We start from the raw sequence: 10,275 nt of genomic DNA on the forward strand, positions 1-10,275 counted from the left end.
TTCCCAATGCTCAGCACCTCCAAAGGCCCACAACAGCTGCACCCCCCATGGGCCTGGGGTCCACAGACATCTCTATTAATTGCCCACCCCTAAGGCTCAGGAGCTCATTGGGATTTCTAGGTCCCGGTTTCACTTGGCGGCCATGCAAGGAGTAGAGGAGACAGGTCCCGTGCATGGAGAATCACAAACGCACGGGGGGCTGGTAGAGCCGTGATGGGCACGGCAGGGGGATAGAGCAGAGGAGACCTCTGAGAGGGGAAACATCTACGGAGGAGCAGAAGGGCAGCAAGAGAACCAGGTGACTGTCCGCTCCTTCAGCCTCACGGTCCTCCCTGAGCCCTCTCGAGGGTGACGTGATTCCCCAGCTGGGCACTGAGGGCTGTGCCAGGAGATGCTGGCCGAGCACCCCAGAGAGCCAGGCTGCACGTGGCCACGCTGCCCACAGGCACGCTCGGCACTGCTGGCTCTGGGCACGTGGCTGGACTGCTGCTGAGTATGGCGTGGTTGGGCACAGAAATCTTCTGCAAGATGCCCCGGATTCTTCCTCGTAAGCAAAATCAAGGTTTATTGGTGCTGTGGGTTCAGCTTCAGCAGCGCTTTGACTTTCAGGAAATAACATTCCCCTCTCGTCACCTCTTTCTTCTCAAGGGTGTGTTTGCACACCAGTGTCCCCTGAGAGGAGGGATATAATTGTGCCACATCACTATCTGTCTCATGAAGCTGGTCTGCCTCAGTTCATAATTTCCTGGAGTTTTTTGCAACCGCCCCCTTGGCTGCTGCCCCGGGCAGTGTGGGATGTGTATAAAAGAGCTGAGGGCTCTGCAGCCTCTATCCATCTTCCTCTGCTGGACTCTCCTCATCACCTGGGTAAGTCCAGCTCTTGGAAGGCTCTTGGGCATCTATCACGGCCTCCCTCCATACAGCCCCTTCCCGGCAGCCTTGTCTGATCCCCGCTGTGTTTTCCAGGAGCGCTTCCCTGCCTGAAAGATGTCCTGCTCCAGCCTGTGCAACACGACCTGTGGGGTGGCCGCCCCGGCCCCGCTGGCCGACACTTGCAATGAGCCCTGCGTGCGGCAGTGCCCCGACTCCACGGTGGTGATCCAGCCCCCGGCCTCGGTGGTCACCTTCCCCGGGCCCATCCTCAGCTCCTTCCCGCAGCACAGCGCTGTTGGCTCAGCGGGAGTGCCCGCCGTTGGATCGGGCTTCGGCGGCAGTTTTGGAGGCCGTGGTGGCTCTGGGGGCTGGGGAGGCCACAGAGGCTATGGAGGCTACGGAGGCTTTGGAGGCTATGGTGGCTGGGGAGGCTATGGGGGCTGTGGGGGCTGTGGAAATGGTGGCTGGGGTGGAAACCACAGGTACCTCAATGGCAACTGCTCACCCTGCTAAGCCCCACACTTGCTCCGGCCACAGACGACTGCAGTCTTGCCCAACAGGACGCCCCAAGGAAGGACATCCCTTTGGCACTGCTGGGCTCCAGAGCTTGTGCCTGCTCGGGCCCACACTCTGCCTTCCCCCTGCCCCGCTTGAGCTTCCCTTCAGGACTCATTGCTGCCCCTGATGACGCAGCCCCGTGCTGGGTGCCTGCTCCCGCAGCACGGCTGATGCTCGCTGTTGCTCTCACTGCTGCCAGGACTTGGCTGCCCTTGCCCAGGGCCCTGCTCTTCTCCCAACTCTCCCCTCCCCTCAAACTGCAATAAAAGCTCTATTGCACTGCAATGTTGACCCATTCTTTTTCTTCATCCTTCACAGAATCATAGACTCATAGAGTCAGAGAATGGTTTGGTTTAGAAGGGATTTTAAAACTATATATTTCCAACCCCCCCTGCCACAGACAGGGCCACCTTTCACTATCCCACGATGCCAAAGCCCCGTCCAACCCGGCCTTGAGCCCTTCCAGGGAGGGGGAAGGCACAGCTGTGCCTGGGCCTCACCCCCCTCATGGGGTGATGAATATTTTCTTGCTTGTATCTAATCTTATCTTCCCTTTTAAGTTTAAACACACTACCATTCATCCTATCCCTACCCCCCCGATCAAGAGTCCCTCCCCCTTTCCTGCAGCCCCTTTCAGCCCTGGGGGGGCGGCTCCAAAATCTCCCCAGAACCTTTTCTTCTCCAGCTGAACCCCTCAACTCTCTCAGTCTGTCCTCACAGGGGGGTGCTCCATCTCCCCGAGCATCTCCATGACCTCTTCTGGACCCACACAAGCAGGTCCGTGTCTTTCTGATACTGGGGTCCCCAGAGCTCGACACACCACTGCAGCTGGCGTCTCACAAGAGCTGGCTAGAAGGGCACAGTGCCTTCCCTCGAGCTGCTGACCACTCTTCTCTTGATGCATCCTAGGACACGGTTGTCTTTTAGTGTCGAAAATGCGCATTTCTGGCTCACAGTCAGTTTTTCACCCACTAATACACTCCAGTCCTTCTGTGCAGGGCTTCTCTCAATCCACTCCTCACCCAGACTGGATTTGTGCTTGGGAAAGCCCCGACCCATGGGCAGGACCTTGTACTTGGCCTTGTTGGACTTCACGAAGTTCCCACAGACCCAAGTCTCCAGCCTGCCCCGCTCCCTCTGGATGGCACATCCCTTCTCTCCAGTGTGTTGGAGGCACCACACAGCTCGATGTCGTCAGTGGACTTGCTGAAGGTGGCATTAAGTCCCCTCCTTCCATACCTCGAGTGGCAGCCATGGCTGCATGGGCCATCCCAGCCATAACAGACCCAAGGTGTCCTGTGGGGTGTCTATGAGAGCTGCTCATCTTCCTCCTGCCTGCCCTTGGAGACAAATCCCTCCACCAGCCTTTTGCCGGCAGGGGAGGCTGTGTTCAACTCCTTCAACATGAGCCTCTTCCTCTTTGTCCTCTCTCTCTTCTTCCCACTTTGGTCTCCTGACCTCTGCAGCCCAAGAAGACCTTTTGGGCCCCACATGGAGTTTGCCGCCCACTGTGACCATTCCCCACGTACTGCCTTTCCCCCCAGGGCTGTGGGGATTGGAGAGCCCATGGAGCCACTCACATGGCAAATGCCCAGATCAGAACCACGTGGGACGCCACAGTTGATAGGTGAGAGAGAGGATGAGCAACGCCCAGCGCCTCCCCAAATTCCATGCTTCCATACACTCCATCTTCCTGCACCCTGTAATACCTCTTTGTCCAGGTTTCTTCAATGTTAAAATGTTCCTTGGAGCAAATATGGCCCCCTCTTCCCCCTACTGCAGAACCTCTTCCTGACATTTCCTGTGTCAACAAACCCACCGGCAGGGGACACAGATCTGCCCAGGAAGGTGAGGAGAGGGTCCCACTGGTCTGGACCAGACTTTGCTGGCCATGTGCTGCCCTTCCTCACTCTCCAGACCACTCACACGCTGCCACAGCCCTTGAAAATCCCTCATCTACAGCAGTCACTGTGGGGTCAATAAAACACCCTTCCACCACCGTGCCCACAGCAGACACACAGCGGACACCACATGAGCCAGGACCTGGTGGACGGCCCAGAGTCCGTGCAGAGGGACCTGGCCACACATGGGGATGGGCAGAGAATGAAACCGCCTTGAGGGGAAGGGAAATTGTGAAGATTGCTGCTACTACTGTTGGAGATTCAAGCAGACCAGAACAACATGCCCTGAGCTTTTGGGGAAGTGGGAAAGAAGCAAGAAGGATGAAGAAAAAACGTGAGTCAACATTGCAATGCAACACAGTTTTATTGCAGTTTCAGGGGAGGAGAGAGTTGGGAGAAGAGCAGGGCCCTGGCCAGGGCCTTTGCCTGTTTCCTGGCAGAGGGCAGAATGCGATGAGCATCAGCCATGCTGCAGGGGAAGGCACCTGGTGTGGGCCCTGATCGTCAGGAAGCAATGACTCCTGAAGGGATGTTTAAGCAGAACAGGATATGGGGCAGAGTTGGGCCCCAGACAGGCTTGAGACATCCAAGCTCTGGAGCCCAGCAATCCAAATAGATGTCCTTTCACAGAGCATTCTGTTGGGATGTGCCGGACCCTTTTCTGGAGCTGTCTTCCATAGGTAACTGGACCTGGGTAGGGGCTTAGCAGGAACCGCAGTTGCCACGGAGGTACCCGCGACCTCGGCCCCAGCCACCATATCCACAACCCCCATAGCCCCCATAACCGCCCCAACCTCCGTAGCCTCCCCAGCCACCATAGCCTCCAGAGCCTCCCCAGCCTCCAGAGCCACCGCGGCCTCCAAAACTGCCGCCGAAGCCCGATCCAACGGCGGGCACTCCCGCTGAGCCAACAGCGCTGTGCTGCGGGAAGGAGCTGAGGATGGGCCCGGGGAAGGTGACCACCACAGCCGGGGGCTGGATCACCACCGTGGAGTCGGGGCACTGCCGCACGCAGGGCTCATTGCAAGTGTCGGCCAGCGGGGCCGGGGCGGCCACCCCACAGGTCGTGTTGCACAGGCTGGTGCAGGACATCCTTCTCTTTGGTAGGTAACACTGAAAAACAAGGCAAAGCTACGGCTCAGTGCAAGGCCGGATCCCAAATCCCTCCTGGCTCTCTCACACTTCACACCTGTGTCCCAGGAAAAGCTTTGGATCGTCTCACTCACTCAAAGCAAAAACACATTCCAGAGCTGACATGATGGATTGGACCCCTTGCCTCCCCTCAAGCTCCCTGCTTCCTACTCGCCCACGGGAGTGAGGAAAAACTCCCTCAGCCAAAGCAGATGGAAAATTGCCAAGCTTCCAAAGGACTTCAGTCCAATGGTACACTCAGGGCATCGTAGCTACGAGTTTAGATTTCCATCCTTTCCACAGCTCTCAAAGAGCACCATCACACCCTACCACTGCACTATGAATGGGCAGTGCAGCACACAGCAAGAGATGCCGTGAGAAACCACTGCTGAGGAAGGGAAGACTTGGACTTACCAAAATGATCAGGAGTTTCCAGCAGAGGAAGATGGATAGAGGCTGCAGAGCCCTCAGCTCTTTTATACACATCCCAGACTGCCCGGGGCAGCAGCCAAGGGGGCGGTTGCAAAAAACTCCAGGAAATTATGAACTGAGGCAGACCAGCTTCATGAGACAGATAGTGATGTGGCACAATTACATGGCTCCTCACTGGGGATACTGGCATGCTAACACACCCTGGATAAGATAGAAGAGATGGGAGGGGAATGTTATTAAAGACTGAGCGCTGGTGTAGCTAAACCTGCAGCACCAATAAAACTTGATGTGTCCTTAATCCCTCATTTTGCTTACGTGGAACAATCCAGGGCAATTTGCAAACATTTCTGTGCCCAACCACGCCATACTCAGCAGCAGTCCAGCCACATGCCCAGAGCCAGCAGTGCCGAGCGTGCCTGTGGGCAGCGTGGCCACGTGCAGCCTGGCTCTCTGGGGTGCTCGGCCAGCATCTCCTGGCACAGCCCTCAGTGCCCAGCTGGGGAATCACGTCACCCTCGAGAGGGCTCAGGGAGGACCGTGAGGCTGAAGGAGCGGACAGTCACCTGGTTCTCTTGCTGCCCTTCTGCTCCTCCATAGATGTTTCCCCTCTCAGAGGTCTCCTCTGCTCTATCCCCCTGCCGTGCCCATCACGGCTCTACCAGCCCCCCGTGCGTTTGTGATTCTCCATGCACGGGACCTGTCTCCTCTACTCCTTGCATGGCCGCCAAGTGAAACCGGGACCTAGAAATCCCAATGAGCTCCTGAGCCTTAGGGGTGGGCAATTAATAGAGATGTCTGTGGACCCCAGGCCCATGGGGGATGCAGCTGTTGTGGGCCTTTGGAGGTGCTGAGCATTGGGAAGTCACCGCGAGAGTGTCGAGTGGCTTCTCCCTTTGCGCAACCTCCCAATGCCTCTGTTTACCAGCCTGTAAAAGAGAGGGAAGGACAGGCGTGATGCCTGCGCCCAGGATTGCAAAGCACTTCTGTAAGATGCTCCGGATTCTTCTACAGAGCTAAAGTGGGGGATTAGGGACAGATCAGGGTTTATGAGGCACGTGTGGTCAGCTCCAGCAGTGCCTGCTCTTTCATCTGATGGCGTGTCATGGACTGTCCCTCCCATCACCTCCTCCTTCTCCAGGACACATTTGCACACCGATGTGCCCAGCGAAGAGGGGATATAATTGTCTCTCATCACTCTCTGTGTCATGCAGCTTGATCAATGGATTGCACGATGAGGTGGGGATTCTGCGGCTGCCCCCTTGGCTGCTGCCCCGGGCAGTCTGGGATGTGTATAAAAGAGCTGAGGGCTCTGCAGCCTCTATCCATCTTCCTCTGCTGGACTCTCCTCATCGCCTGGGTAAGTCCAGCTCTTGGAAGCCTCTTGGGCATCTATCACGGCCTCCCTCCATACAGCCCCTTCCCGGCAGCCTTGTCTGATCCCCGCTGTGTTTTCCAGGAGCGCTTCCCTGCCTGAAAGATGTCCTGCTCCAGCCTGTGCAACACGACCTGTGGGGTGGCCGCCCCGGCCCCGCTGGCCGACACTTGCAATGAGCCCTGCGTGCGGCAGTGCCCCGACTCCACGGTGGTGATCCAGCCCCCGGCCTCGGTGGTCACCTTCCCCGGGCCCATCCTCAGCTCCTTCCCGCAGCACAGCGCTGTTGGCTCAGCGGGAGTGCCCGCCGTTGGATCGGGCTTCGGCGGCAGTTTTGGAGGCCGCGGTGGCTCTGGAGGCTATGGTGGCTGGGGTGGCTACGGAGGTTATGGGGGCTATGGAGGCTATGGGGGTTGTGGATATGGTGGCTGGGGCAGAGGTCACGGGTACCTCGGTGGCAGTTGTGGTTCCTGCTAAGCCCCACACCAAGTCCAGGCACACATGGAGGAGGGGTCTGGAAAATGTCCTTGCACATCCCAACAGGATGCTCTCTGAAAGAACATCCCTTTGGCAGTGCTGGGCTCCAGAGCATGGATACCTTGTGCCTGCCCGGGGCCCAGCTCTGCCTCCTCTACCTTCCACCTCAGCTGCTTGAGCATCCCATCAAGATTCATTTCTTCCTGATGACAGAGACTGGTACTAGGTGCCTTCCCCTGCAGCATGGCTGACGCTCATCGCATTCTGCCCTCTGCCAGGAAACAGGCAAAGGCCCTGGCCAGGGCCCTGCTCTTCTCCCAACTCTCTCCTCCCCTGAAACTGCAATAAAACTGTGTTGCATTGCAATGTTGACTCATGTTTTTTCTTAATCATTCTTGTTTCTTTCCCACTTCCCCAAAAGCTCAGGGCATGTTGTTCTGGTCTGCTTGAATCTCCAACAGTAGTAGCAGCAATCTTCACATCTTCCCTTCCCCTCAAGGCGGTTTCATTCTCTGCCCATCCCCATGTGTGGCCAGGTCCCTCTGCATGGACTCTGGGCCGTCCACCAGGTTCTGCTCATGTGGTGTCCACTGTGTGTCTGCTGAGGGCACGGTGGTGGAAGGGTGTTTTGGTGAACACAAAATGACTGCAGTGGATGGGTGATTTTGAAAGGGTTGTGGCAGTGTGTGGGTACTGCGTGGTCTGGAGTGTGAGGAAGGGCAGCCAAGGACCAGTGAAGTCTGGTCAAACTGTTGGAAGCTCTCCTCTCCTTCCTGGGCAGATCTGTGTCCCCAGGTGGTGGGGTGGGTGACAAAGGAAATGTCAGGAAGAGGTTCTGCTCAAGCACTGGGAGCAAGAGTGGTCCAGAATCGCTCCAGGGAGCACTGGAGGACGGAGAAAACCAGGATGTGGAGGTGGTACAGGGTGCAGGAAGCTGGTGTGGATGTTGGCATGGAGTTGGGAGGTGCTATGGGTTGCTGACACTATTTCTCACCTATCAACTTTGGCCTCCCACGTGGATCTGACCTGGACATTTGCCATTTAAGTTTCTACATTGCCTCTCCATTCCCCACAGCCATGGGGGTATGCGCAGCTCAAGGGGAATTGTTGAGTGGGTGGCAAACTCCCTGTGGGGCCCAACGTTCTTCCTGGGCTGCAGAGGTGAGGACACCAAAGTGGGAACAAGACAGAGAGGACAAAGAGGGAGAAGCTCGTGTTGAAGGAGTTGAACACAGCCTCCCCTGCAGGCAAAAGGCTGGTGGAGGGATTTGTCTCCAAGGGCAGGCAGGAGGAAGATGAGCAGCTCTCATAGACACCCCACAGGACACCTTGGGTCTGTTATGGCTGGGATGGCCCATGCAGCCATGGCTGCCACTCGAGGTATGGAAGGAGGGGACTTAATGCCACCTTCAGCAAGTCCACTGACGACATCGAGCTGTGTGGTGCCTCCAACACACTGGAGAGAAGGGATGTGCCATCCAGAGGGAGCGGGGCAGGCTGGAGACTTGGGTCTGTGGGAACTTCGTGAAGTCCAACAAGGCCAAGTACAAGGTCCTGCCCATGGGCCGGGGCTTTCCCAAGCACAAATCCAGTCTGGGTGAGGAGTGGATTGAGAGAAGCCCTGCACAGAAGGACTGGAGTGTATTAGTGGGTGAAAAACTGACTGTGAGCCAGAAATGTGTGCTTGCAAGCTAGAAATTTGTGTCCTGGGTGCATCAAGAGAAGTGTGATCAGCAGTTGGAGGGAAGGCATTGTTCCCCTCTAGCCAGCTCTTATGAGGGTCCCAGCTGCAGTGGTGTGTCGAGCTCTGGGGACCCCAGTATCAGAAGGACACGGACCTGCTTGACCGGATCCAGAGAAGCCAAAAAGATAAGCGTGGCAGAGCACCTCACACATGAGGAGAGGCTGAGAGAGCTGGGGGTGTTCAGCTGGACAAGAGAAGGCTCCAGTAAAACATGATAGAGGCCTCCCAGCACTTAAAGGAGCTACAGTACAGCTGATATGGGATTCTTCATCAGGGGTGTAGGGGTAGGATGAGGGGGGATGATTTTAAACTGACAGAGGGTAAGTTTAGATTATATCTAAGGTAGAAATCCTTCCCTCTGAGGGTGGTGTGGCCCTGGTACAGGTAGTCCAGAGAAACTGTGGCTGGCCCCTCCCTGGAAGGGATCAAAGCGAGGATGGATGGGACTTTGGGCAACCTGGGCTGGTGGAAGGTGGCCCTGCCCATGTCGTGACGGGGTTGAAACTAGATGGTCCCTTCCAAACCAAAACATTCTCTGGTTCTATTGTTCCACAATTCTATGAAGAATAAAGAAACAACAGGGGTCAACATTGCAGTGCAACAGAGATTTTATTGCAGTTTGAGGGGAGGGGAGAGTTGGGAGAAGAGCAGGGCCCTGGGCAAGGGCAGCCAAGTCCTGGCAGCAGTGAGAGCAACAGCGAGCATCAGCCGTGCTGCGGGAGCAGGCACCCAGCACGGGGCTGCGTCATCAGGGGCAGCAATGAGTCCTGAAGGGAAGCTCAAGCGGGGCAGGAGGAAGGCAGAGTGTGGGCCCGAGCAGGCACAAGCTCTGGAGCCCAGCAGTGCCAAAGGGATGTCCTTCCTTGGGGCGTCCTGTTGGGCAAGACTGCAGTCGTCTGTGGCCGGAGCAAGTGTGGGGCTTAACAGGGCGAGCAGTTGCCATTGAGGTACCTGTGGTTTCCACCCCAGCCACCATTTCCACAGCCCCCACAGCCCCCATAGCCTCCCCAGCCACCATAGCCTCCAAAGCCTCCGTAGCCTCCATAGCCTCTGTGGCCTCCCCAGCCTCCAGAGCCACCACGGCCTCCAAAACTGCCGCCGAAGCCCGATCCAACGGCGGGCACTCCCGCTGAGCCAACAGCGCTGTGCTGCGGGAAGGAGCTGAGGATGGGCCCGGGGAAGGTGACCACCGAGGCCGGGGGCTGGATCACCACCGTGGAGTCGGGGCACTGCCGCACGCAGGGCTCATTGCAAGTGTCGGCCAGCGGGGCCGGGGCGGCCACCCCACAGGTCGTGTTGCACAGGCTGGAGCAGGACATCTTTCAGGCAGGGAAGCGCTCCTGGAAAACACAGCGGGGATCAGACAAGGCTGCCAGGAAGGGGCTGTATGGAGGGAGGCCGTGATAGATGCCCAAGAGGTTTCCAAGAGCTGGACTTACCCAGGCGATGAGGAGAGTCCAGCAGAGGAAGATGGATAGAGGCTGCAGAGCCCTCAGCTCTTTTATACACATCCCAGACTGCCCGGGGCAGCAGCCAAGGGGGCGGTTGCAAAGAACTCCAGGAAATTATGAACTGAGGCAGACCAGCTTCATGAGACAGATAGTGACGCGAGAACGTTTCATGCCTCCTCACTGGGTACAAATGCACGCTGGAGAAGAAAGTGGTGGTGAGAGCTACAAAACAACACATGCCATGACATGAAAGAGCAGGCGCTGTTGTAGCTGACCTGATGGCACCAATAAACCTTAATCTGTCCTTTATTACCCTGCTTCGCTTACATGACGATG

At 57.0% G+C, this 10,275-nt stretch overlaps 4 protein-coding genes across 4 annotated transcripts; 2 read left to right on the forward strand and 2 right to left on the reverse strand.

The window, feature by feature from the left end:
- Window positions 1–987: 987 nt before the first annotated feature.
- On the forward strand, window positions 988–1,386 carry LOC141971634 (claw keratin-like). Its single transcript, XM_074929114.1, has one exon. The coding sequence runs from the start codon at window positions 988–990 to the stop codon at window positions 1,384–1,386; it is 399 nt and encodes a 132-aa protein (XP_074785215.1).
- A 2,648-nt stretch (window positions 1,387–4,034) lies between these two features.
- LOC141971607 (claw keratin-like) lies at window positions 4,035–4,424 on the reverse strand. Its single transcript, XM_074929068.1, has one exon. The coding sequence runs from the start codon at window positions 4,422–4,424 to the stop codon at window positions 4,035–4,037; it is 390 nt and encodes a 129-aa protein (XP_074785169.1).
- Window positions 4,425–6,372: 1,948 nt separating this feature from the next.
- Window positions 6,373–6,744, forward strand: LOC141971628 (claw keratin-like). Its single transcript, XM_074929107.1, has one exon. The coding sequence runs from the start codon at window positions 6,373–6,375 to the stop codon at window positions 6,742–6,744; it is 372 nt and encodes a 123-aa protein (XP_074785208.1).
- Window positions 6,745–9,408: 2,664 nt separating this feature from the next.
- LOC141971635 (claw keratin-like) lies at window positions 9,409–9,807 on the reverse strand. Its single transcript, XM_074929115.1, has one exon. It carries the CDS (start codon window positions 9,805–9,807, stop codon window positions 9,409–9,411), a length of 399 nt encoding a protein of 132 aa, XP_074785216.1.
- Window positions 9,808–10,275: the final 468 nt, after the last annotated feature.

This window comes from Athene noctua, chromosome 29, assembly GCF_965140245.1.
Source record: "Athene noctua chromosome 29, bAthNoc1.hap1.1, whole genome shotgun sequence".
NCBI lineage: Eukaryota > Metazoa > Chordata > Aves > Strigiformes > Strigidae > Athene > Athene noctua.

Bases quoted from the DNA above. Each gene is read 5' to 3' on its own strand.
- LOC141971634 (XM_074929114.1), top strand. From the start codon at position 988: ATGTCCTGCTCCAGCCTGTGCAACACGACCTGTGGGGTGGCCGCCCCG.
- LOC141971628 (XM_074929107.1), top strand. From the start codon at position 6,373: ATGTCCTGCTCCAGCCTGTGCAACACGACCTGTGGGGTGGCCGCCCCG.
- LOC141971635 (XM_074929115.1), bottom strand. From the start codon at position 9,807: ATGTCCTGCTCCAGCCTGTGCAACACGACCTGTGGGGTGGCCGCCCCG.
- LOC141971607 (XM_074929068.1), bottom strand. From the start codon at position 4,424: ATGTCCTGCACCAGCCTGTGCAACACGACCTGTGGGGTGGCCGCCCCG.